General features: G+C 40.7%; 5 protein-coding genes across 10 annotated transcripts; 4 read left to right on the forward strand and 1 right to left on the reverse strand.

Annotated features, from left to right (window-relative positions):
- Nucleotides 1–87: 87 nt before the first annotated feature.
- Nucleotides 88–4,285, reverse strand: LOC135169601 (synaptotagmin-4). Its single transcript, XM_064134741.1, has 5 exons — nt 4,050–4,285; nt 2,848–3,539; nt 2,602–2,760; nt 2,210–2,527; nt 88–2,079 (listed from the first exon to the last, which is right to left on the reverse strand). The coding sequence occupies exons 1-5, from the start codon at nt 4,099–4,101 to the stop codon at nt 1,960–1,962; spliced, it is 1,341 nt and encodes a 446-aa protein (XP_063990811.1). The 5' UTR covers nt 4,102–4,285; the 3' UTR covers nt 88–1,959.
- A 942-nt stretch (nt 4,286–5,227) lies between these two features.
- LOC135169603 (arrestin domain-containing protein 17) lies at nt 5,228–8,150 on the forward strand. Of its 2 annotated transcripts, none has more exons than XM_064134744.1 (7): nt 5,228–5,594; nt 6,224–6,379; nt 6,523–6,737; nt 6,898–7,080; nt 7,146–7,357; nt 7,428–7,513; nt 7,813–8,150. In XM_064134744.1, the coding sequence occupies exons 1-7, from the start codon at nt 5,480–5,482 to the stop codon at nt 7,941–7,943; spliced, it is 1,098 nt and encodes a 365-aa protein (XP_063990814.1). In that variant the 5' UTR covers nt 5,228–5,479; the 3' UTR covers nt 7,944–8,150. The 2 variants fall into 2 exon arrangements, with proteins under 2 accessions (XP_063990814.1, XP_063990813.1); XM_064134743.1 differs by having other exon boundaries at nt 5,230–5,594; nt 7,428–7,690; nt 7,813–8,148.
- A 392-nt stretch (nt 8,151–8,542) lies between these two features.
- Nucleotides 8,543–10,786, forward strand: LOC135169608 (glutathione S-transferase 1-1-like). The gene is made up of 6 exons (XM_064134752.1): nt 8,543–8,774; nt 9,294–9,450; nt 9,575–9,633; nt 9,745–9,886; nt 10,037–10,204; nt 10,490–10,786. The coding sequence occupies exons 1-6, from the start codon at nt 8,704–8,706 to the stop codon at nt 10,622–10,624; spliced, it is 732 nt and encodes a 243-aa protein (XP_063990822.1). The 5' UTR covers nt 8,543–8,703; the 3' UTR covers nt 10,625–10,786.
- Nucleotides 10,787–11,183: 397 nt separating this feature from the next.
- Nucleotides 11,184–13,956, forward strand: LOC135169597 (T-complex protein 1 subunit gamma). Its single transcript, XM_064134734.1, has 4 exons — nt 11,184–11,387; nt 11,513–11,574; nt 11,994–13,131; nt 13,391–13,956. Exons 1-4 carry the CDS (start codon nt 11,351–11,353, stop codon nt 13,798–13,800), a joined length of 1,647 nt encoding a protein of 548 aa, XP_063990804.1. The 5' UTR covers nt 11,184–11,350; the 3' UTR covers nt 13,801–13,956.
- Nucleotides 13,957–14,318: 362 nt separating this feature from the next.
- Nucleotides 14,319–22,271, forward strand: LOC135169594 (death-associated protein kinase 1-like). 5 transcript variants are annotated; one of them, XM_064134729.1, is made up of 15 exons: nt 14,319–14,999; nt 15,082–15,283; nt 15,351–15,463; nt 15,548–15,708; nt 15,792–15,912; nt 15,986–16,286; nt 16,369–16,417; nt 16,810–16,926; nt 17,071–17,343; nt 17,431–17,920; nt 17,999–18,240; nt 18,946–19,035; nt 19,269–19,433; nt 19,535–20,550; nt 20,612–22,271. In XM_064134729.1, exons 2-15 carry the CDS (start codon nt 15,225–15,227, stop codon nt 20,772–20,774), a joined length of 3,360 nt encoding a protein of 1,119 aa, XP_063990799.1. In that variant the 5' UTR covers nt 14,319–14,999; nt 15,082–15,224; the 3' UTR covers nt 20,775–22,271. The 5 variants fall into 5 exon arrangements, with proteins under 5 accessions (XP_063990799.1, XP_063990797.1, XP_063990800.1 ...); XM_064134727.1 differs by having other exon boundaries at nt 14,319–14,997; nt 15,179–15,283; XM_064134730.1 differs by having other exon boundaries at nt 14,319–14,997; nt 15,183–15,283.
- The last annotated feature ends 250 nt before the right edge of the window (nt 22,272–22,521 follow it).

Here is a 22,521-nt window from a genome sequence, read left to right on the forward strand (position 1 = left end):
AATTAACCCCTGGGGAGATTAATAGTAAATGCTACGATATAGTAATATGTGTGAATCGTGATGAAAATAACAAAGCCCTGTACGTGATTAATTTTTAATCATTTTATTGACTGCACAGCCTCAATATTTGACATACATCATGCCGTAAATCATGAACTGTGTCGTCCACATGTTATAATGTAAAAATGATACCGTCCTCGCAGAAATCATATAATACTCCTCTTCAACGGGAACTCATAATAAAAATCAACCCATAATCACCTCTACCCGACCAATAACATCTAAAAAATCTAAAACTGAACTAACGCATTTCACTAAACACTGACTGAATTCTAAAAATAGATAATAAACATCTCCGACGGTGACAATATTTGTTTATCAAGAGTCCATATGTTACACAGCAAATCTCTTGTTTTCATTGAACTCGTTAGACCGATTTGACAAAATACTGAAAGGATTATTGACCGAAAACAATTCAATAAAATCGGATGTATCAGTCCAATAGAAACAAGGGACAAAGCATATTGATGTAAACTACCAGCTACTTAATCATAATCACTTCTTTTTTTTTCCATTTTTTATTATCGTTATGATTTTTGTATAGCAATTAATTAAATAAATATCGAGACACACGAATTGCAATGCTGCTCTCATCTCTGAGTGATCTAATGATAAAATTTTTTTTTCCCTCTTCAACATTCTGCTCCTTTTCGATATATCCCTTAAGTCTTCATGATATATGTTTTGTTTCGACGTTTCAGTTACTTTCAGTGCTGTATGTGTTGCCCAACAGACGCACGTAATTTATAACTGATTGATTGAGTTAATCGAGTAAATCATTGATTCGTTGGGAATAAAAAGACAAAATGGGTTTTCATACCGTCGAGAAATTTGTGTAAAATCTCCACTGAATGAATTATCGTTGCACAATAGTTTATCGTTTTTTAATTATAAAAATAAATAAATAAATAATAAATAGTCATATTAAATAATAACAAATAATTTTACGTGATTGATATCTGGGCGATTCAGTGATTTCGGCTCAATCAAACGTAATAAAAGCAAATTAAATGGTTAAGAGGTACATTGTGGTGGGCTTGAATGCGTTAATTAATGACGTATCTCCTCACAATTTTTTCACCATCAATTACATATTTACAATCGCCTCGTAGACCGCTGAAGCCCTCGATCACGTGCCAATTCATCGTTACCTTCTCATTCTAGTGAAAAATAAAATAAAATTTTAATTGGCAATTAAGAGGTAATTAATGCAAATTAATGACGTTCAGTGCCATCGTCATACACTCCTGCGCCACACGATGATCCTTGTAATTTTCCATCTCCCCTGATCAGGATTATCGATTACATTTATATGATAATATGCGTTTATATCGTCAAATTTCAGAGCATTCGAGCTTTCGAATTTTTATAATTTTTTGGGCGAAGTCTGAAGGCTCCTGAATTTATTTAGAATAAATCCAGAGCTGCTGGGACTTATTAAGCAAAAAAATTTGGGAAATTATGCTCTACCGGGAAATGTCTTACATCTTTGTAAATGATATCTGTCCCCTCGAATCGTTCCCAGGTCACCCTGAGGTCTCAACCCAGGATTCTAGACCTCCCGTGAGTGCCAAAAGCTCTGAGCTTTATCCCAATAAAATCGGGAACTTTCCGGACTTTACCATCAACTCGCCCCAATCACCGTGACTATGAGGCCCTCCAAATGTTAAGTGAAAGATTTTTTTTTCCCACAATCGGGTTAACAATCGGAATTTCAATCCACTTGTCCTTCGTCTCCTTTATAAAACTGATAATTTTCTCCTCGCGGTGGTCATCGTCATCGAAGGAATGCTATGTTAATTGATTTTTTAAAATCGAGTGCTTGTCATTCTTCAATGAGTGTGTGGAGGATCCTGAGGAAGTTGGAAATTTAGGATATTACTGGCTGAGGTGCGGGGGTTACTCCCGCAGTTTGTGCCAATCGGCGATCTGTCGTCGCGGTGAACTGCAAACCTCGTTCCAGTGGGTGAGCGCTGAACCCTGGCATTTGGTGCCACCCAGCTCGAGCCGTCCAATGACCTAGAAATATTATTACTTTCAATATCGAGGGAATTATTGTTGAAGTTGGTTTGCCGGATACAAAGGGAAGTTCAAGAATGAAGTCTCTCACTTGATAATTTTACCCCTTTCCCCTAATTATTGATTTTACCTCGTTCTTTGTAACTCGATCCCAGTCCAACAGCATGAACTCGAGACTGACGTTCGCCAGGCCATCAGTACCATTTGGTATGTCAAAACCGAAAGACTCATTGAACACTGGACTCAGCGTTCGCTTCTTGATGTGAGTCTTCTTCTTAGCGATGCGCTGTGAGTTGTAGAGGAGATAAATCTTCACGTAGGGATCGGCCAGCCCGGTAACGTCCATCTTCGGGAGATTTCTGGCTTTGAGCACCACGACAGTCAAACGATTCACCGCTGGCTGCCAGCAGAGAGAGACGAGTAGTTCTCCTCGTCCTTGTGATTGAATCTGAAATGGAAGATCGTCATTGACGTGGACTTGCTCTCCAGGAATGACCGGGGAGAGTCAATGGAGTTATTTACTTTCAGTATGCGGGGGCAGATCTCCCGGCAGAGAGACAACTGCTGATTGTCAGCGTCCTCGAGGCCCTGGACTGATGACAGGGCGCAGACCACCTCGCCGATCATGTCGTCCCGGGAATATCTATCGAAGCTCATCACAACGAAGTGAAGAGTGATTTTCTGTTGATGAAAATTGAGTAAAAATTTTGTTCATGAAAATTGTTCATTCCCCTGAATAAAATGTAGAACTTGCGTGATGAGTCTCACCTGCAGTTGAGTCTTTGAAATTCCGAAGAACGTAAAGTCCTCATCATAGACTGGATCACGTGTGTTCCTGAGTACCCTGGTCTTGACCCTGTCCTGTTTGTCAGGCAGGAGTTGCAGTTTGACATAAGGATCGCTCGTGGAATTCTGCATTCCCCTCTCAGGAAGTCCCTTGCATTTTACAACAGTGACAACAAGCGCGTTCTGATCGGCTTGATATCGAAGTTTGAAGACCAACTGTCCGAGTCCATCCCTGTGCTCGCCATTGACAAGTCCCCGTTCGACTTTCTCACTGGACTCCAACTCTGCCTTGTCCTTTTCATTCTCAATAATGATGGTGACATCACCGGAGGGTGTCTGGAGTGGTGACAGTCCCGCTGGAGTTCTGGGATTGGACGCTGGATTATTGGAGTGCGGTGAATGCTGGGAGCCAGTGGGTGAGGGTGTCTGTCCACCTGATCCCGGTGGTGATTTAGCTGGACCCGTGGGACTGGGACTCTTCTTCAGGTAATGGGTTGTACTGCCAGGGCTCTTGACAGCTGTCGGCTTGCGATGGGGGGGTCTAAACGCCAGGGACTTGTCTATGCTCAACTTCATGTGCTCTCGGCGCCGTCGGCAGTACCACCAGGTCATCGCGGCGGCGCATGCCAATGCTGCCAGGGCCACACATACCCCGACAACAGTATTCTTCGATACTGCTCCAATAAAATAAATATTAGAAAATAAATATGTTTCAAAATTAATTGAGTCATTTCTGCGTCGAGTTGTCAATCGATATCTTCAAAATTAGGGGCCATTTTTACAAAAAAGGGAACGAGACAGGTTTTTTCATCCCCTACATTTCTGAATTTATAATATGACTGCTGGAGACGAGCGGTGTCCTTATCAATTCGATCAGAACGATTGCATTTGTACTATCGACTTCGAGGGAGCATGAATATTTCATAAACAACCTGCGCAATATTGTGAATAAAGTGTTAATGATTGGATACGTGATGAGACCGTCTTGATTAAAATTTTCGATGTTTAAACCGCATTAATTACTCTGCCACAATTTATTATTTTATGGCTTTCGAATAATTTTTTTGTTACAATTTTTGCTCTCCGTTTTCTTGGAAAAATTCTCGATTTTTCGACGATAGTCACGTCAAAGAGGAAAATTTTCGACCAGCTGGCGCACACGGGGAAACTATGAGTCAGCTCACCTGATTCAACTGGGGTAATCAGTGGTCCATCCTCCACAACACCACCGACCATTTTCAACCACTTGTGAGCCTACTGCTCCTCCAAATAATAATTACCCTGATCACTCGTAAACCGGTTATTTTTTTCGATTCTACGATTGAATTTTTTTTTGCACCTCTCGAGTGGAGAAAGAATCGGGGCGTTATTTACGGCGTGCAACCGTGCACCAAGTGTCTTCCACGTTCAACATATAGCAAGTGGTGAAATGGATCAATAAGGGGACACAGAGCTTGCGCGAAGGGCTTTTTTATTCAGCGGATAGTCAGCGAGGTAAAAACCACCCCGTCGTCTTCACCCCTCCCTCGACACGCGGAGCTGTGATCGCAGGGGGTGGAGGAAGGGAATTGATGCATGATGAATAGAAAGAAAGAGGACTATTATATGAGATGAATGGATAGTGCACCCTGCGAGGGAAAATGCATTCGATTTTGTCGCCGATTCTTTCTGATAATCGGTGGCACCGGGGGGATGTAGGTCAGGGGAATTACTCGGGGGTTTTCCCCGCCTTCGGGGTGGGTAATGCGGAAAACCCATGACCGAGGAGGGCACGAGGAGGGTTCAGTAAAAATTGAGCAAATAGAAGGAATGTCATTCTGGGAGAAATTGCCAACTGAACTTGAATTTTTACGAAACGTTGGAGGCACCAGGAATTTTTCTGTACCATCTCGTCAATATTTAAATTCATTTGATTTTTCCCTGAATGACAATTGTCGATGATTTATTTATGTGTTTAGTCAGGATAGATGGGGTTTATGATGAGGCATGGGAACTGAACATATTTCATTTCTATATTTGTTGGGGATAATCGATTGGGATGGTATTGTACTTCTGAGATATTGGGAATTGGTAAACTGGAATAAACAATTTTATAAAACGTATAAAACGTAAAATGGAATAAACAATTTTATAAAACCTATAAATCGTCAATTCGCTGATTATTCAATTATTTAACGTTAGAGTTGGAATTGATTTTTTATCTGACAAAAAATGGAGAAAAAAATTATTTTCAAAGAGACCAACATTCGTCAAATGTTCTGTCAATCCAGCATCAATGACACTCGCCCCAATCCCCCATCCAACCCACTAATTATGACGTCATGACTCATAGTAACCGCGAGACATGCGCAGCAGTTGGCGCCTCACTGGGCAGCCGACAGCTTGTTTCCCCACAACACAGTGGCTAGATATAGATAGAGCGTAAAAATGTATCCAGCGTTGCAAAAATAAAGATAAATAAAAAATTGTACGCGAAGACGTTGGGGCATTCACGCGACGCGAGACGATAGAGCAGTAATTTCCTTGGACACCAGGCGAAGGAGTAACTCAGTGGTGAGGGAAGCCAGTAGATTTTTCCATACATCAGACGTGTCACGGTGATCCCACTGATGTCATGGGCCTCAAGGAATTTAGAATTCTCTTCGATAATCCCTGGAGTACCTATTCTCCGGGACAAACTGTCACGGGGCGTATCCTCGTCGTTGTGGATTCAGTGAAAAAAATACGCGGTATGTGCTGCGCATTTGTGTATTTATTCTGCATGTGAGCTGGTTAAATTTCAAGTGTGGAGCAGAGCCTTTCCCACGGAGAACGTCACTGGGGAACGCTGAAAAATTCGATGACACCTCGGGCGGTGATAAAAGTACAACAAATGCTGCATTTTTATGGAGCATATGTTGTTCTCATCTCGATGACACGAAGTCATTAATTATTAATCCCCCCAGGCGCATGACTTAATTAATTTTTCCAATTAACAACGAAATAAAATTGGATTTCTATTCACGTCCAGATGAACTCAACCTCATCAAATTCTCATTACTATTAATATTATTATTGGTGATTGAATGAATTGACGAATTGAAAAATTATTTCTTGAGTGATAATTCATCAGGTCCTTTGATGTTTTCTGAGAAAAATTATATCTGCGTCTGCTTGACATTTTATTACATCCAAGTTTTCTGCTCAAGACCCAACTTAGAACTCGAATGGAGTATAATTATAGCTCACTTACAAGCTTGACAACTCCCTCGCAAATTCCCCCCATTTAAACATCGCTCTGGCTTTGTATCGTCTGGCCCGAGGGCGTTTCTTTGAGTTGAGTTGACAATAAAAGAAAATATTGGGATTTATGCTGCAGGTATCAACGTCATAATAAAGGGTGAAGCCAACACGTGTTGGGCTACGGACAGGCAAGAGTTGAATCATGAAGGACGATATGAAAAGGAGTCCGAGACCGTCACTGGGCATGAGGAGTATTTCAGCATGCAGTCTTACGTTATTGGAACAGCCTCCGGTAAAAAATATAGAAAAATAAACTATAGAGTACATGAAAAGTTAATTAATCGGTGCAAATAAAAATTGTTCTCAATGTTCCGCGTTCCCTCGGCCCTCAGACCCTTTTATTTCACTTGACTCACCATTTATTTATTCCTCAAGGTGACGAGGATATCACCATACCGGTAGGTGAACATTCCTATCCGTTCACCTGCGCCTTACCCCTGAATCTTCCCAGTAGCTTTGAACACGACTACGGGCACGTGCGCTACACGGTAAAGGCAATTATCGATAGACCATGGAAGTTCGATCAGGAAGTGAAGGCAGCGTTCACTGTCGTTTCACACTTTGACCTCAATAGAGAAGCTAGAGCATCGGTAAGCCACTCGTTGACTTTCTCATTACCGTGGGATGACTTTTCAATCTCATTAACTCCAATCAAGGGATGTTCATCCTCAAGAAAATTCGATTCTTCACTTTAAAGATTTGTTTATTATGTTGTTTTCTAGAAAAATAAATTTATACGGTTTTTTAAAGGAACCCATTCATCAAGAAATGAGTAAAACGTTTTGCTGTCTCTGTTGCGGCTCAGCACCTCTGAGAGTCAACGTTATCCTCCCAGTCAAGGGGTACGTGTCCGGTCAATCGATGCCGATAAGAGTTAACGTGGACAATCAGTCCGGTATTGTCGTCAACACAGTGAAATTGATCCTGCGCAAGGTGACAGACTGCCCTGATGTATTGGAAAAAATTCAGGATAAGATAAACATTGGGATATTTTGCAGATTATTACCTTCAAAGCCAACAACCCCAGAGTCCTCACACGAACTGAGAAAATCGTCGTCGCGGAGGTGAGCAAAGGGCCGGTGGAGGGCGATCGGACGTCTGATTATGAGCAGAAACTCGAGATTCCTCCATTGCCACCTTCGAACTTGACGAATTGTGGGATTATCGATCTTGAATATAATCTGAAAATAGAAGCCTGCGTTCAGGGATGGTAACTATAGAAATTAATTAGCAGTTGATGGATTAATTCTTAATGAAATTATTTACAAATATTTCCCCAGGTACCACAGAAATCTGACGAGCAATACTCTAGTGTTCATCGGCACAATTCCTCTGGCAAATTACCAGAGGGAAATTGCCCCGTCAGGTAAGCGAGAGCCAGGTGACAATTACCCAGACAAGAGTGCAGACCCGACTTACGGTGGTTACCCGAGTGGCTATCCCCCCTTTTCCCCAGGTGGTGGCTACCCCACAGCTCCTCCACACCCCCACGATAACGACACACCGGCCCAATTACCCAATTCTAATGGTTATCCGAATTTGCGTGAGTACTTCCATTTGTCCTACCTGAGAAAGAAAACATGAAAATATTCATTTTGCAGAAGTTGTCTTATGTAATAATAATCGTACGTTCGGACTGATGTACATTAATTATTTATAATTCAGCTCCACCGTCTTACGAAGAGTACGGATGGTCTGTGAGGAGCCTGAGGGAGCGTGGAGAGTCTGACCACGTAATGGGCAATCAGGGGCACTTCGCACCACGTTACCCTGTCTACAATTTTACCACAACGTGAACAAGAGATTAACGAACAAACGATATCAATATTTGTCGCTATAATGGCCTTTGCAAATTTGCGGTGTATTTTTTTCACCCACCTTGACTTTCGTGCACGCTGCGTTTTTGTATTCTGTTATTTAAAAGCGTGTTATATTTTGAGATTCAATTTTTTATCTAAAGGTGAGCTGTTGCTAAATATAATAAGATTTATAAAAAAAAACTGGCATTTTTTTTTCTCCTGTTTAATTTTCCTGACGAAGTTAATTATCTGGGGGATTTGAAGTGGGGCGCGTATGTCACTCCCTCTCGAGGAGATACACCCGAAGAAAAATTACATTATATATAGTTGTTGTAGACTTATATATATGTTATGTAAAAAAATATTCCAAGTCAAAGATTCTGAAAAAAAAATCAAGGAACAGTTTTTAAATTAGTTTCTTATTTAATTCTGTAAAATTACGGAATTTATTTAATCAAAATATAATTTAAACCCACCACTTTTTAATTGATCATATATTTTATATGGTATGTAATAATGAGCTTGACCCCGCCCCACAATTTATTCTAGAAGTTATAAAAAGTTTTAAGCACTACGGTACATAGTTAGACGTTAACGCCGGCTTATAGATAAACACACGATTTTCATAGGATTGAATACGTAGTTGATTACCGAGACCCCATACTATATATATGTATAGTATACCAGCTATATAACTGAGAGTCAGTGCGTTGCCCACACCAGTTTTCGGTGTTATCGTCTCTGTCCCAAAGTTGCAATGAATATCGTCAAGAATTTCATGGTACGTCAGGTGCTACCAGTGGCCCGCACATCCCCGTTACAAGTCAGGTATTATTTTTTAATTAGTAATAAATGATTAAGGGACCGGCAAGAAACTCGGAAAAATAATATGAGCCTTTTTCCAATTGTAAAAATTTTTCACGCGAATAATGAAGTTAAAAAATTAATATTTCACCTATCAATTATAATTTGAATTAATTATCAGATGGATATTAATCCTGGGTTAATTATCAGAGGGATATTAACTCTGGATTAATATGCATTCGGGAAGGGAGTCGCTGTTGTACTTCATTACGATGATGCGGTAAAACGAGAGCGTAACCTTTGATCATCAGCCGATTTTTGGGAATATTTCGAAGTCTATGGAAGATAAAAAAATTATTAGAAGCTTTTTTGTGAAGCGGATTGAGTTTTACAACAAATGTAATAATAAAAATTTCGGTAGTCTTCGACAGTCTTTAAAAATTACTTCCTAATTAATTTTTTTTTCCAAAAATTGGGTAATTGAATAATTTTTTTTCCTCTGGAATGATTTGTCACATTTCACCGCATCAAAAATTCTTTCAGATGTTACAGCAAGCCCGCACGTCCGATCCTCTACACCACGGAGTTCAGTCCGGCTTGCCGAGCTGTCCTCCTTGCAGAAAAAGCAAGCGGCCTGGACTTGGATAAACGAGAAGTTAATTTGATGAAAGGCGAGCATTTAAAGGAGGAATACCTAAAGGTTGAGTCACGAGCTCCTCAAAATCCATCTCATTTGATTTCTGATGTTTCAAAATTTCAAAAATTTCGTTCAGAACATTTTTTGGAATTATTGCATTCTACATTTTATAATTGTATTTCTCTAGCTTAACCCGCAGCATACCGTTCCCACACTAGATGACAATGGCCACATCATTTGTGATAGGTAAACGCTGTAATCTCCAATTAATCAAAAGAAAAATTAATTTAAACTCACCGATTGCAGGTAATCGAATCCAGTTGATTTCATTCTATCAACTTTTCATTTTTCTTCTAGCCATGCTATCAATTGTTACTTGATTGACAAATACGGGAAGGACGATTCTCTCTACCCGAAGGATCTTAAGGCACGATCTCTTGTCAATCAACGTCTGCATTTTAACAGCGGGATTCTCTTTGCAAGTCTGCGAGAAACAGTCGTAAATATCAGTTATTATTTTACTAATTATAATTCATTTGCAGTTTCTTTAATTGAGTACTAATAACACTTCGAGGGGAAGTTAGAGTCCAGCAAGATCATTTGTCGATCTCATTTATGAGCCGAAATAATTATAATTAGATGATTACAGAAATTTCTGATGCGTCCTGAAGTCAAATCAATTCCCAAAGAGCAACAAGCCAAGCTGATGGGGATGTCGGAGTTTTTAAATAAATTTTTGGACGGAAAAAAATGGCTAGTCGGCGATTCTTACACACTGGCAGATATCAGTTGTGTCGCAACATTCAGCAGCATAGATGTAATTAATTTAATTAAGGTGTCTTAATTGCGAGCAGAGGTTTGAAAAAGGCTGATGTCAATATCATGATCTCATGCAGAGTGTTTGTGTTTAAAATTTAATCATGAAGATCATGAATTGAAATTTTATATTATTTGAATGTGCGCGGCGGCGCGCAATTTTTGAAAATCCCAGAGGTTCTTTGGATATTGAGAAGTGAGGAAAAATGATGGAGTGAGATTGATTCAGCCTTTCACCTCTGCGTTTATCATTTTTATTTATTTATACTTACGATTGATATCGTAGCATTTGATTCCGATGGAGCCATATCCCAACATTGTACGCTGGCTTAAGGATTGTGAGAATGAGCTTCCAGGGTACGCAGAGGCGAATGCTCCTGGAGTTGCTATGTTGAAGGGAATGTTTAAGTTAGGATCCTGATGGAACCTTTGAGGTTAAAAACCCAACATTTTTATTGTTATATTTGTGGAAAGATTATTTTTGGAAAATTTTCACATTGAGATGGAGGAAATTTTATGGAACGCGATCGACGAATAGATCGACGGCAAGAACTATGAATAAACTTTTTTAATGGTTTTCCAATTATGTAATTGTGTTTGATCCTCCAAAACTTACTTTTTTATCTTATGAATTTAGTCTCCTGATGATAACCAACTAATTTTCCATTGCACTGAACGAACGGACGATCCCGCGCAAATCTTTACTGAAGTGACACCTAGTGATGAATTAAAGCCACTGGAGAGATGCCAAAAAATGTCGATTATTGAAAAATCGATGTTGGTTTAACAGTATTGACCTTGTGAATCCATAGACAGAATAATTTGACGAGATTCACGGAGCTCGTAAATAAAAAAAATTTAGAAGTAAAAATATAAAAAATCCAATTGATGAGGTTCATGACCAACTGTCGAAAGAAAACGATTAATCGTTCGTTGCGACTATCAATTTTGGTTACCAAAAGTCGAAGTTATCGATTAGTCGAGAGTCGAGAGACGTGAAACTGATGCAGTGAGTGTCAGGGAACTGAAGCAACTCCTTTTTCACTTCACTTCACTAGTATAAAAGTCAATCATTGCCATCATAAATTGATCATTGATTATTTCACGATAATATCGATTGAACTCCCGAAATCATAAATAACACAAGATGTTCGGTCCAGGATCAACGCCGATCGTAGTTCTAAGTGAGTAACCAATGAATCAATTGACGATTAAAATAATTGAATGTGACAAAATCATGGTCCCTTGTTTGGTATGAAAAATTAGTCACGAGTCCCCGAAATAATGCCCGGTTTACTGATTATCGCAGGTCAGAACACGAAACGTGACTGCGGCAGGAAAGTGCAGAAAGAAAACATTCAAGCTGGCAAAGTGAGTCGAAGATACATTAAACACGTGTTACATGGCAATCTTTACCTTATAAGGAGTTGTGCCGGCGTCACGCCCACATGCATCATTTCCCAGTGAATCTAAAAAGTTCTGGAAAATTCTCATTCCCGAGACAATTACGATCCCACGTCGTTCTTGATCTTGACCATCTTTTCTCTGAAAAATGTCATTCGACACTCCTAACCTCAAATTTATTCTCCTCAGCTTCATATTCGCCGGAATCAATGGCACTCTCACATAAAAATTAACTCAGTAGTCTGATTTTTCAGTTCATAATTGTCTCCTCCAATTGATAAATGAAGAGGGGTCTTGACATATTTTACAAATTATTAAAGATGCCCTCTGTTATTTGCGAATAAAAAAATTATCCCGCACTTCAATAAAATGAAAAACATCCACAGGCCATTGCGGACGTCATCCGGACATGTCTGGGTCCCCAAGCAATGCTGAAGATGCTGATGGACCCCACAGGAGGTATAGTAATGACCAACGACGGTAACGCAATTCTACGTGAGATAACAGTTCAGCATCCAGCGGCAAAATCGATGATAGAGATAGCTCGTACTCAGGATGAAGAAGTCGGAGACGGCACCACCTCAGTAATAGTCCTGGCAGGAGAGATTCTGGCAACAGCCGAGCCCTTCCTGGAGCAGGGAACGCATCCCACCGTCATCATCAGGGCATACAGACAGGCTCTCGAGGACATGGTGAAGATTCTGGAGGATCAGGTCAGCATTAGTCTGGACGTAAATGATAGGAACAGAGTCATTGAGGTGGTGAAGTCCTGCGTAGGAACGAAATTCATCGGTCGTTGGTCGGAGCTGGCTTGTCAAATTGCCATTGACGCTGTCAACACTGTTCTGCTTGAGGAGAATGGACGACGTGAAATTGACATTAAGAGATACGCAAAGGTGGAGAAAATCCCGGGTGGCAGTATCGACGAGAGCCATGTGCTCCGTGGAGTGATGCTCAACAAAGACGTGACGCATCCGAAGATGAAGAAGAGCATCAAGAATCCCAGGATTGTCCTGCTAGATTGTTCCCTAGAGTACAAAAAGGGCGAGTCCCAGACCAATGTGGAGATCATGAAGAATATGGACTTCACGAGAATTCTGGAGCTCGAGGAGGAGTTCATCAAGAAAATCTGCGATGAGGTGATCGCTATCAAGCCAGATGTTGTCTTCACTGAGAAGGGAGTCGCCGATCTGGCCTCTCACTACCTGCTGAAGGCAGGCATCTCAGTTATTCGACGTGTTCGCAAGTCTGATAACAACAGGATTGGAAGGGCTTGTGGAGCAACTGTTGTCAACCGAACTGACGAGCTCAGGGAGGAGGATGTGGGCACTGGGGCTGGACTGTTTGAGATTAAGAAGATTGGGGAGGAGTACTTCTGCTTTATTACAGAGTGCAAGGATCCCAAGGCTTGTACCATTGTTTTGCGAGGTGCCAGCAAGGATGTGCTTAATGAAACTGAGAGGAATCTTCAGGATGCCCTTCATGTCGCCAAGAACCTGCTTATTGAACCCAAATTGGTTCCAGGTGATTATTGCTGATTATTCATTTAAGACTGGGAGAGTAATTAGTTGATAAACTCATGGGAGAATTATCTATTGTTAAAATTAGTTTTTTTTCCTGGAAATAGGAATTTTTCTATCGTTTCTCTTTGACTCAGACGTTCTCAGGGTGATTTGATTTATCATCGTTTACATAAAATTAAAACGGATGAAATCGTAATTTAAACAATTTCCCAACTCATTTAGACCCAATACAACTAAAAACCTCCTTTGTGGTCTTCCAGGTGGTGGAGCTGTGGAGATGGCCGTGTCTCGTCTTCTGAACGAAAACGCAGCAGGTATAGCCGGCGTCGAACAATGGCCATACAAAGCAGTGGCTCAAGCCCTGGACATAATTCCCCGAACTCTCGCTCAAAACTGCGGCGCCAACATAATCCGCACCCTGACAGCCCTGCGTGCAAAGCATGCAACCGAGGGCAACACCTGGGGAATCAACGGTGAAACCGGTGAGTTAGTAGACATGAAGGAGGCCGGCATCTGGGAGCCACTGAGTGTCAAAATGCAGACGTACAAAACAGCCATTGAGACAGCTATTCTCCTCCTGAGAATCGACGACATCGTCTCGGGAATCAAGAAGAAGGGAAATGACATTCAGCAGAATGCTACGCCCACAGACCAGTCGATGATGGAGTGATAAACCCAAGCGAGATAATAAATTGCTTAATTTTTTATAACTTTGAATTTACTCTAATGAAGCACTCCATTTTCTTATTCGTTCTTTCGCATTTTTTTGTCAGTGAAGTATTTTACATGCATTTGTAAAAGTTGAATGAAAAAAACAACACTATAATCACGTAGACTGCGATTATTAACCCATCCCCTTCCTGCTTCCATTGTATGTTAATCATCTAACGATGTGAGGCGATTTCAGAATTTTTTCTTAAATTATTTCTTCCGGACATGTTGCCAGAAAATTAAAATTTCCTGAAAGACTTATCCCATTTCTTCATAAAACTACAAAAATTGGGAGCAGTCAGGAAAACTACTTAAAGCACAGTGGTATAGAACTCCTGTTAAAACAGTCAATTGTGTCATCGGTATCAGTCATCATCAACATTAACTACTCCTGAACGGAAATGTGCTCCCCGAAAAGAAGGGGGATTCCTTCCGGGATTTTTTTTCCTGGGAAACGAGTGTCCGCCTACCTGTGAGACATCTTAGGGTTGGGCATTAGGTGTTGAAATGTTTATTTCTCCTTTGCCCAGGCATTGGGTGAAAGGAAAATGGATTTTAAAACTAAGCTCAATGCTTCCCACGCACATGGAAAAGAATGAGCTAATGTTTTCATGGGAAGATGTCCCACACCGTTGTCTCCACATCCTTTCAGTCAGTAACAGTGAGGCCCCGGTGTTCTCCACTGTCCAACGTTTGCAGAGTTCAATATTGTTTCATCAACGATTTTCCCAACGCAAGTCAGCCATTTTTATTTGTGTTTTTTACCACTCAAGGTCAAGAATATTAAACACTGGTGAAACAGATAAGCGTAATTTGTTGATATCCGTAAATGGTGTTTACCAAGTAACATCGAGGTGGCGTCGCCGCATATATTGATTGCAGACCTGTGTGTGCGTGTGTGTGAGAGGAGTAAATGTGAATAGGCGATAGACCTGGAGAGATACCAGAGGGTAGGGGCCCGGCATGGTAAAAGGCCGGGGAAAAACGACACACCACAAATGACAACGTATTTTTGTTCATTTTTCCGTAACGGTTTTTTTATTTGAGTGATTTGTATTTTAATTAACGTTAAGTGCTGGCGTTATTGCAATACAAATGTGGAAAATATTCGGGAGATGATGCCGGGCACGTCTCGACAATTTGCAGCATCGAACAGTGGTAAATTGATTTATTCCATTATTTTGAGGTTGACAGATGCTTCTGGGTTGTCGGTGTAAAACCCTAATAAATTTTCTCCCAGCAAATGTCCCCAAGTTTGATGGGTTGTTTGGAGACTTGCTGATGGATTCTCTGATTTTTACGTCATCTTCGTATTTATGATAATGATTTTTTCATGTTGTTTGATGTTAATCGTGGCCACAAGGTCCTGAATGGGACAGTCTGATGGAGGTTCATCACGAAGCTATTGAGAAGAATTATGAGCTCCTCGAGGAGATTGGCAAGTGAGTGGTTGTCATCTGATGGATTATTGATCAAGCCATCGATTTATTCACGCTTTTATTCCTTCAGGGGACAATTTGCTGTTGTCCGGAAATGTGTGGAGCTCAAAACAGGTTTGGTTTATGCTGCTAAGATAATGAGGAAGAGGAGAGTGGCGAGGGGAGTTGCTGCAGCTGATATAGGTAAACCACATGATAACAGGCCCTAGACTGGAAATGCTCATGTAGATATGTGCATTTTATTGTTGAAAATTCAATTCTTTTCAGCACGTGAGGCTGGTCTGCTGGCACAGCTTCGTCATCCCAATATTGTCACCCTCCACAAGGTGATTGATACAGGGAAGACAGTTGTCCTACTGTTGGAATTGATTTCGGATGGGGAACTGTTTCATTGGACCCCTTCTAGCGAGGCTGAGGCTGCTCATGTTGTATGTAATTTTTTTTTAGCTCAATGGAAACAGGGGATTGGTACTGAGGGGTGTCATGAGTTCATTATTTCTGCTTTCAACAGGTTAGACAGGTTTTGATGGCACTCAGTCATTTACACTCGCACCAAGTGGCTCATTTGGATATTAAGCCTGAGAATATCCTGCTGTCAACTCCGCCACCCATGCCAAATATTAAATTAATAGGTAGCTAAATTTTTTTAATAGTCAATTTAATAAAAAGTTGTTGACAGAAAATTATGTACTCTTCTTTTCACAGATCTAGGACTTTCTCATCGTCTGGCACCGGGTTCTGAACTTCGTGCACTCTTTGGTACTCCAGAATTTGTAGCCCCTGAAATTGTTAACTACGAACCCCTCAGTTTAGGAACTGACTTGTGGGCAGTTGGCGTGTTAACGTACATTTTACTGAGTGGTGCTTCGCCATTTCTCGGTGAAGATAAACAAGAAACCTACGCCAATGTAGCAGCTTGCCAATATCAGTTCGATGACGAGTATTTTGGTAATGTTACGGAAATCGCCAAGGACTTCATACGTTCTCTCTTGGTTAAGGATCCAAAGTGAGTTGTCAAGGATTGAAAATTGATAATTCGTCAAATGCAATCGTTCGTAATTATTTAAATATTTTTCAAATATATTTAGGGAACGAGGGAGCGCAGAATCGTGCCTTAAACATCCCTGGATCCTTACGGTGTGTTCCTGCCTCAGATAGCTTTATTTATGTATACAAAAGTCGTAGATAATTTTCTTTAGTTTATTATACATTCCTTATCACTATTTTTTCTATGTGCAAACACCTCTTCGGCTGTTTCTTTTCCCATTCGTAACAAATCACGAAGCAATTTTTTTTTCTCTGCCTGTAAAATCTGTTATGAAGTTTAACTAATAACTGCAAATCGATAAACTGTAAATAATTATGATAATGAAAAATAGAACAGTTTTTCTTTTCCTTCACGTATTAATGAATGCCCAGACAAAGCACGAATGCATGAGAATATTTGTAGTGAGTAGACGTGGAAATAGGGACTCGCTTCAGAATTTTGCTTTCGATAAAGTTAAATGAGTTTATTTTCTCATGATCAGGAGTCCGAAACCTCGCAGGATCTGAGTGGTGCTATGATAAGTGCTGTTAAACGAGGCTGTGTCCAGGCAGTGTCCCAATTACTGAGGCAAGGTGCCTCGTTAGACGTCAAGGATGCTGTGAGTCTGTCACATCTAAAATACAAGATAAGCCTGAATGATCCTATGAATTGCTGTGCAATCATTTGGGTCAAGGAATTCGTAGGATTTTCCCAATTTTCTTTCCTATCGGTTCATTGGAAAATGTGTTAAAAACTTTTCTAGAAGCAAGATAGCCTTCTCCACCTGTCGTGTGCATCTGGTGACGAACAGATGACGGGTCTCTTGATAGAAAATGGAGTAGAGCTTGATGTGGCAAACGAGAAAGGTCTGACTCCTCTCCACGTTGCAGCACGCAATGGCCATATTAATGTTGTGAGACTCTTGTGTCTGTCTGGTTGTGACGTTGACAAAACAAATCGTGGAATTCGTGCAGACGTAACGGCTATCAAGCATGGACACTTTGAAATTGCTAATCTTCTGGATAAGCTCAGAAATGTAGATATTCTTGCTATTTTATTTCTATAAAACTCTTAGTCAGGTACTTTGGTATGGGTGTGACTGGGAATTCATGGCTGTCCACAGGGAAATCAACGGGAGAATTATGTAAAGCAGCTGCAGCCTACCCACAAAGCGATTGATCGCCTACACATACGCCTATTGGGACACTGTGCTACGGGAAAAACGTCCTTGATAAATTCTTTGAAGTCTGGAATATTTAGTTTTGGATTTTTTCGAAGATCTAGGAGCCAGAATTGCACCACTAAAAGAGAACCCAGCATTGAATTGGATGTCACGAGTAAACATGGCTCATTAAGTTTTGAATATAGTGATAATGAGTATGAGGGGACTGTCGGCGTTGAATGGAGTCGTGGTAATATTGGCGGTGAATGTGTTTTTTGGGAATTTTGTGGTCGTGAGGATTTCTTGGCATCCTATCATCATGCCCTGACCTACCAGTTACCCGCTGTTCACTTGATTACGATTAGCCTGCGAGAGCCATTCACTGTTCAGCTGCAACAAGCGCGTTTTTGGCTGCGTTTCATTATGGACCGAATACCACCAAAGAATATCGGTAAATAATTCATTCGATCCACGATTGTCTGTACCAATTTGTTCTGCCACTTGGCACTCAAAAAAACATTTTCTCTAGGATTTGCTGGGAAGTGTCAAGACGTCAAAGTCATTCTCGTTGGCACTTACGCCCCAGAGCTCCAAAGTCCAAATTCAAACGGAACAAACTTCCTCTCACCACTACTACAATTCCTTCAAGAATTCACCCCGATTTTAGGTGATGAGCCACAGGTGGTGGTACTAGATGCTACAAATTCGTCGAATCCTGGTGTCAAACTTCTCCGATCTTATCTGACAAATGTGCGAATGGAATTTCTCGAGGTAATGAATTTCCTCTCGATCACATCGACTAACGTCTCTCCCCCTCCTCCCTCCGCCCCTGTCTCTCAGTTTACTAAATACTTTGTCCATTAACGTTTTATTTTGAATATAAAAAATTAATATCTTGATATGCTAGTGATCGCACGACATCATAGCATGCAAAGACCCACTGAAAATCAAAATGATGTTGAGTTGAGTTTATTCACCGGAAGTTGATGATATTTCCTTTCAATGACAATACCATTCATTCAGCATGACTTGGGCTCAACGGATCATTCGTGCGCATGTTATCATACAGATACATATACAAATATATATATCTATATCCATTTTGTATAAATAATTAATACTTGTATCATGTCATCCACATTAACGAACACCTCTGGAGGAGAAAAAAAATCCGACTGGGTTGCACACTTGGGGATATCAGACGTCGGTGGGGCAAAACCGACTGGGCTATCAATTTTTAGCTGGAGGACAGGCAAAATATTAATTCCACACCCAGAATTCGCACCCAAGTGTGCAAAATAGTCGAGTTTACTTATCGAGAATGCAATCGTATTACGGGTGAAGATTCTCTCTCCCCGTAAACAATTGTTGATCAATCGAAACATTGATTAAGCACTGTGTCAATTGATCCTGAAAATTAGTTATTAAATTCTGACCAGCAATAAGTGCCTTAATGCATGCACCGCATGATAATAGGATGGACGGGATGCAGCTGAAAGTATTCTCCGTCGTGACAAGCCCCGGGCAGCGGCCATGTACGCGCCAGTGGCAAATCATGATAACCAGGTCTCCATTTATCATCTTATTTCTCTCATTATAAATAACACTAATGATTTTTATTGATTTCTAATTGTCACTTGTGGTGCACAGTTTTTTCACGTTAATTGAGAACATACAATGCACTACCTTGCTTTTGAGATAAGAAAAATATATGAAATTTTCAAAATGCTTTCTTTGTGCTTATCGTGTACGACGATTGTGGCCAGACGATGTGGTGGTGATTGATTACGGGATTTTAGGGGGCTATGGTGTGGACGGGATTGGCCGAAGCCTGGAGGGCGTATGTTCTAACACTGGAGGATCCACCTGTATTTTTGACACTTCCACAGCTGCTTCTTGAAGTTAGGAAAATTAATCCACTGGTTTCTATCGAACATTGCCGACATTTGACCCAACAACTTCAGGTAATTTTCGAAGCAGTAAAGACAACGTAATTAAAAAAAAAATTTCACTGTGTTTATTTACATTTAATTAACAAATATTTCCGGCCTATTTGCTAATGAAGGCCTTGGGAGAAGCTGTAATCCTGCGCGATGATTTAATTGCTCTATCTCCGGAGTGGCTGTGGCGAGACGTCATCGGCTGGCAGTTGAACCCGGATCAGCGAGGGCGTTTGGGTAGTCGTACAACCGGTGTCTACACAATCGAGGATTTCCAAGCAAGATGCCCCTGCCCGGCGAGTCAAGCACTCCAGGTCCTCCAGGCCACGAACTTCTGCGTTCCCTGTGACGTGGAAGATGACGAGTTGGAGTATGAGATCCCCTGTCTGAACTTGGTGGAGCGTCTACCAGGTCTGTGGGAGCCCTGGGGGTCCAGTACTTCCGCCCTACCACATGCAGGGGTCCGGCTGTTCCCTGGGGAGGCACCTCTGTACCATTTGACCCCGATTTTCCCTCATTTTCAATCTCAATTGAGGAGGATCACCCAAACGTGGGATCCGAGAGACTCCGATCTGTATCAGTGGTGGCGAGGGTCTAAGCTCTGTGTGGGGCCTTGTGAAAGCATTATCACTCTCGAGGAGGAGGACCAGGGTTACATGGAGCTCCAGGTAAGGGGCCCCAAAGGCTCCGGTTCCCAGTGCTTCGCACTCCTGGGAGTGATTTTTGATGCTATTGATGCCACTACCGACATGGTCGCACCTGCACTGCTCCTGGAAAAGCACTGGCTGTCCCCCAGTCAACTCAGGGACTACGATGAGGTCCTGCACACCTGGGAGCCCGCAGCCATGCTCTCGGCGCTGCTGGAGAAGGGATTCGACGAGGCCAAGTTCAAAAATCCGTTCAATGGGTGTGTGGAGAGCGTTTGGAATATTGTTGGCTGTGGATCTGATCTACTGGACACTTGTATTCCTGGGACGAGGCAACCGGTCAAGTTCATCAAGCCCGGGGTGCAAAGGAAGTTGGCGCAGATGCTCGATCCACCTGATCCCCATGGTAAAGACTGGTGTCTTCTTGCGGTGAGACTGGGACTTGGAGATCGGGTGGCTAATCTGGATAGCAATGTCGATAGCCCCACGTTGAGGTAATATTTTGATTTCTTTGAAATTCGGCTCCATGATCACGAACATATTTTATCCTCCTAGACTACTGGCATGTGCTGGACCTGGTTGTACAGTCGGATCTCTCGTAAAACAGCTCCGTGCTCTCGGTAGAGAAGACGCCGTCCACTTGTTACTGTCCCACACGCCAGTTTTTGTGTTATCAATGGCAATTGATTCAGAAACTGGCTCCAATCTATCGAGATGACGCTGCTGTGGGCATCGTCGATGGATCAATACTTTCTAGAGTACTTTCAGGAGGAAGTTCGGAGTGAATGAAAAACAGGGTTGTTGACCACATTTTTGTAAATATTTTTCACTTTATTTTTCATCCATTTATTCTCGATAAGAGAGAGAGAGAGAGTTTCTCAAGTGCATCCCATCGTTATCATATTTTTGTTAAACTATTTATCCTTCCATTAATTCTACACACACATCATTATTCTAATTCTAATCATTATTATCATGTAATCATTATTACTATTATAGATTGGATTATTTTTTTGAATCTATGGCTCGAGTCGTTAACAGCATTTATTGTTGAAGTAATCTGGGACATGTTCGTAGAGTGCTTTTTTTGTCTGGCATATCTACATTAAAAAAAAATCTCTAAGTGAATCTCTTAATGGAAACTCCAAAGACTGCATGAACCTCTTAATCGCTGCTGAACAACGTTAGAAGGATAAATAAAAAAATCGAATCGTGAAAGTTTCGTAGAATGATTTGCCATTAACGAGCGTCAAACCAAAACATTTAAAATAAAATACGAGAAAAATGCCCACTAATTCTTTCCTCTTGGGCATGAGGATTAATAATTTAATAATAATCATTAGATTAACTTCACGATTGACGCTTGCAGCACGAATAATTTTATTTATCTCCTTGCGTTCGGCTTTTGTAATCAAGTGTGTTCAGTACTTTGTAATAATTATTAAAAAAAAACTGAAACAAAAAAAAAATGTTGACTCTGCTAGTCTCGTTGGGGAGAAATTTTTTATTCAGTAAGTTTTTATTGAGCTAAAGCACCAAAAAAACCTTAAATTATGGCATACGACAACGAGCTCCAACGTATTTCGAAAGTAATTTAATTGCTGATAATGGGAGAAAATAATAAGTATGAAGAATTAATTGTGTACATCCTCAAGTACCGGCTTAAGACTTAATTAACTGATAAATTTGTCCTAAAAGTCTGAAGCGTCCATAACTGAGTAAATAATTAACGACATGAAACAGATAGGTCATAGGCGGAGTAATTAATTTGGCTCAATTAATTAAAGTGAGATGAGTAACTTTAGTCTGTGGTATAAGCATTTATACGAGTTTATCCCATTTGGATGATTGATTAAACTAATGAAAATAATCGGGGAATTGCGAAGGAGAGGATTTTTTCAATATATCTGGAGCAATGAGACTAGACCATTTTTTCGATAAAAAACATAAAAAAGAGCAAAAGACATTCAAATCACATATTTAATAGTTGATTCTTCGTTATTTATCACTATATTGTTTACATGTACTTATGACAATGCCCTACGAGGGTGCAAACTAGGCGAAGAATATTTCTAGGTGAATATACATTAATGTTGCTTTCAATGTTTCATCATTATTTTTGTTTGCCAAATTGATGAAAACAAAAATTATGGAAATTATGAATTATCATAGCTGTAGAATAAATTGAATAAAAGTGATTCATTTGCGCCAGAAATTGTTCTGTCATTATTTACAATCCTTTCTTAGTTATGAAGAAATGAAAATGAAAATTCTCTCCAGTGAAAAAAAATTGAAGTCCCTTCTGGGAGTGATAAAAAAAATTGGAGCAGTTTCTCAGTCCGTTCAATTGATCCCTCGACTCCTAGTGTTTACAAAAGTTGAATGTTACGTTGGATAGTTAAAAATCAGGATACGGAATTCTTTGTTGGCCTCTATAAATAACGATGAGAAGGTGGAGATCGCAT

This window comes from Diachasmimorpha longicaudata, chromosome 15 (assembly GCF_034640455.1).
Source record: "Diachasmimorpha longicaudata isolate KC_UGA_2023 chromosome 15, iyDiaLong2, whole genome shotgun sequence".
Taxonomy (NCBI): Eukaryota; Metazoa; Arthropoda; class Insecta; order Hymenoptera; family Braconidae; genus Diachasmimorpha; species Diachasmimorpha longicaudata.

What these genes read in the sequence shown, in the direction of transcription:
- LOC135169601 (XM_064134741.1), bottom strand. Translation starts at nt 4,101, where the DNA reads ATGGTCGGTGGTGTTGTGGAGGATGGACCACTGATTACCCCAGTTGAA. An exon ending in GATTACCCCAGTTGAATCAG is followed by an intron (nt 3,540 to 4,049) that starts GTGAGCTGACTC and finishes TTATTGGAGCAG; the next exon opens with TATCGAAGAATACTGTTGTC. An exon ending in TTTCAAAGACTCAACTGCAG is followed by an intron (nt 2,761 to 2,847) that starts GTGAGACTCATC and finishes TTTCATCAACAG; the next exon opens with AAAATCACTCTTCACTTCGT.
- LOC135169603 (XM_064134743.1), top strand. Translation starts at nt 5,480, where the DNA reads ATGGGCCTCAAGGAATTTAGAATTCTCTTCGATAATCCCTGGAGTACC. An exon ending in ATAGAGAAGCTAGAGCATCG is followed by an intron (nt 6,738 to 6,897) that starts GTAAGCCACTCG and finishes GGTTTTTTAAAG; the next exon opens with GAACCCATTCATCAAGAAAT. An exon ending in TGAAATTGATCCTGCGCAAG is followed by an intron (nt 7,081 to 7,145) that starts GTGACAGACTGC and finishes GATATTTTGCAG; the next exon opens with ATTATTACCTTCAAAGCCAA.
- LOC135169597 (XM_064134734.1), top strand. Translation starts at nt 11,351, where the DNA reads ATGTTCGGTCCAGGATCAACGCCGATCGTAGTTCTAA. An exon ending in AACGCCGATCGTAGTTCTAA is followed by an intron (nt 11,388 to 11,512) that starts GTGAGTAACCAA and finishes TGATTATCGCAG; the next exon opens with GTCAGAACACGAAACGTGAC. An exon ending in AAAACATTCAAGCTGGCAAA is followed by an intron (nt 11,575 to 11,993) that starts GTGAGTCGAAGA and finishes AAACATCCACAG; the next exon opens with GCCATTGCGGACGTCATCCG.
- LOC135169594 (XM_064134726.1), top strand. Translation starts at nt 14,957, where the DNA reads ATGATGCCGGGCACGTCTCGACAATTTGCAGCATCGAACAGTG. An exon ending in AATACCACCAAAGAATATCG is followed by an intron (nt 17,921 to 17,998) that starts GTAAATAATTCA and finishes CATTTTCTCTAG; the next exon opens with GATTTGCTGGGAAGTGTCAA. An exon ending in TGGCAAATCATGATAACCAG is followed by an intron (nt 19,036 to 19,268) that starts GTCTCCATTTAT and finishes ACGGGATTTTAG; the next exon opens with GGGGCTATGGTGTGGACGGG.
- LOC135169608 (XM_064134752.1), top strand. Translation starts at nt 8,704, where the DNA reads ATGAATATCGTCAAGAATTTCATGGTACGTCAGGTGCTACCAGTGGCC. An exon ending in CAAGTCTGCGAGAAACAGTC is followed by an intron (nt 9,887 to 10,036) that starts GTAAATATCAGT and finishes AGATGATTACAG; the next exon opens with AAATTTCTGATGCGTCCTGA. An exon ending in CAACATTCAGCAGCATAGAT is followed by an intron (nt 10,205 to 10,489) that starts GTAATTAATTTA and finishes TTGATATCGTAG; the next exon opens with CATTTGATTCCGATGGAGCC.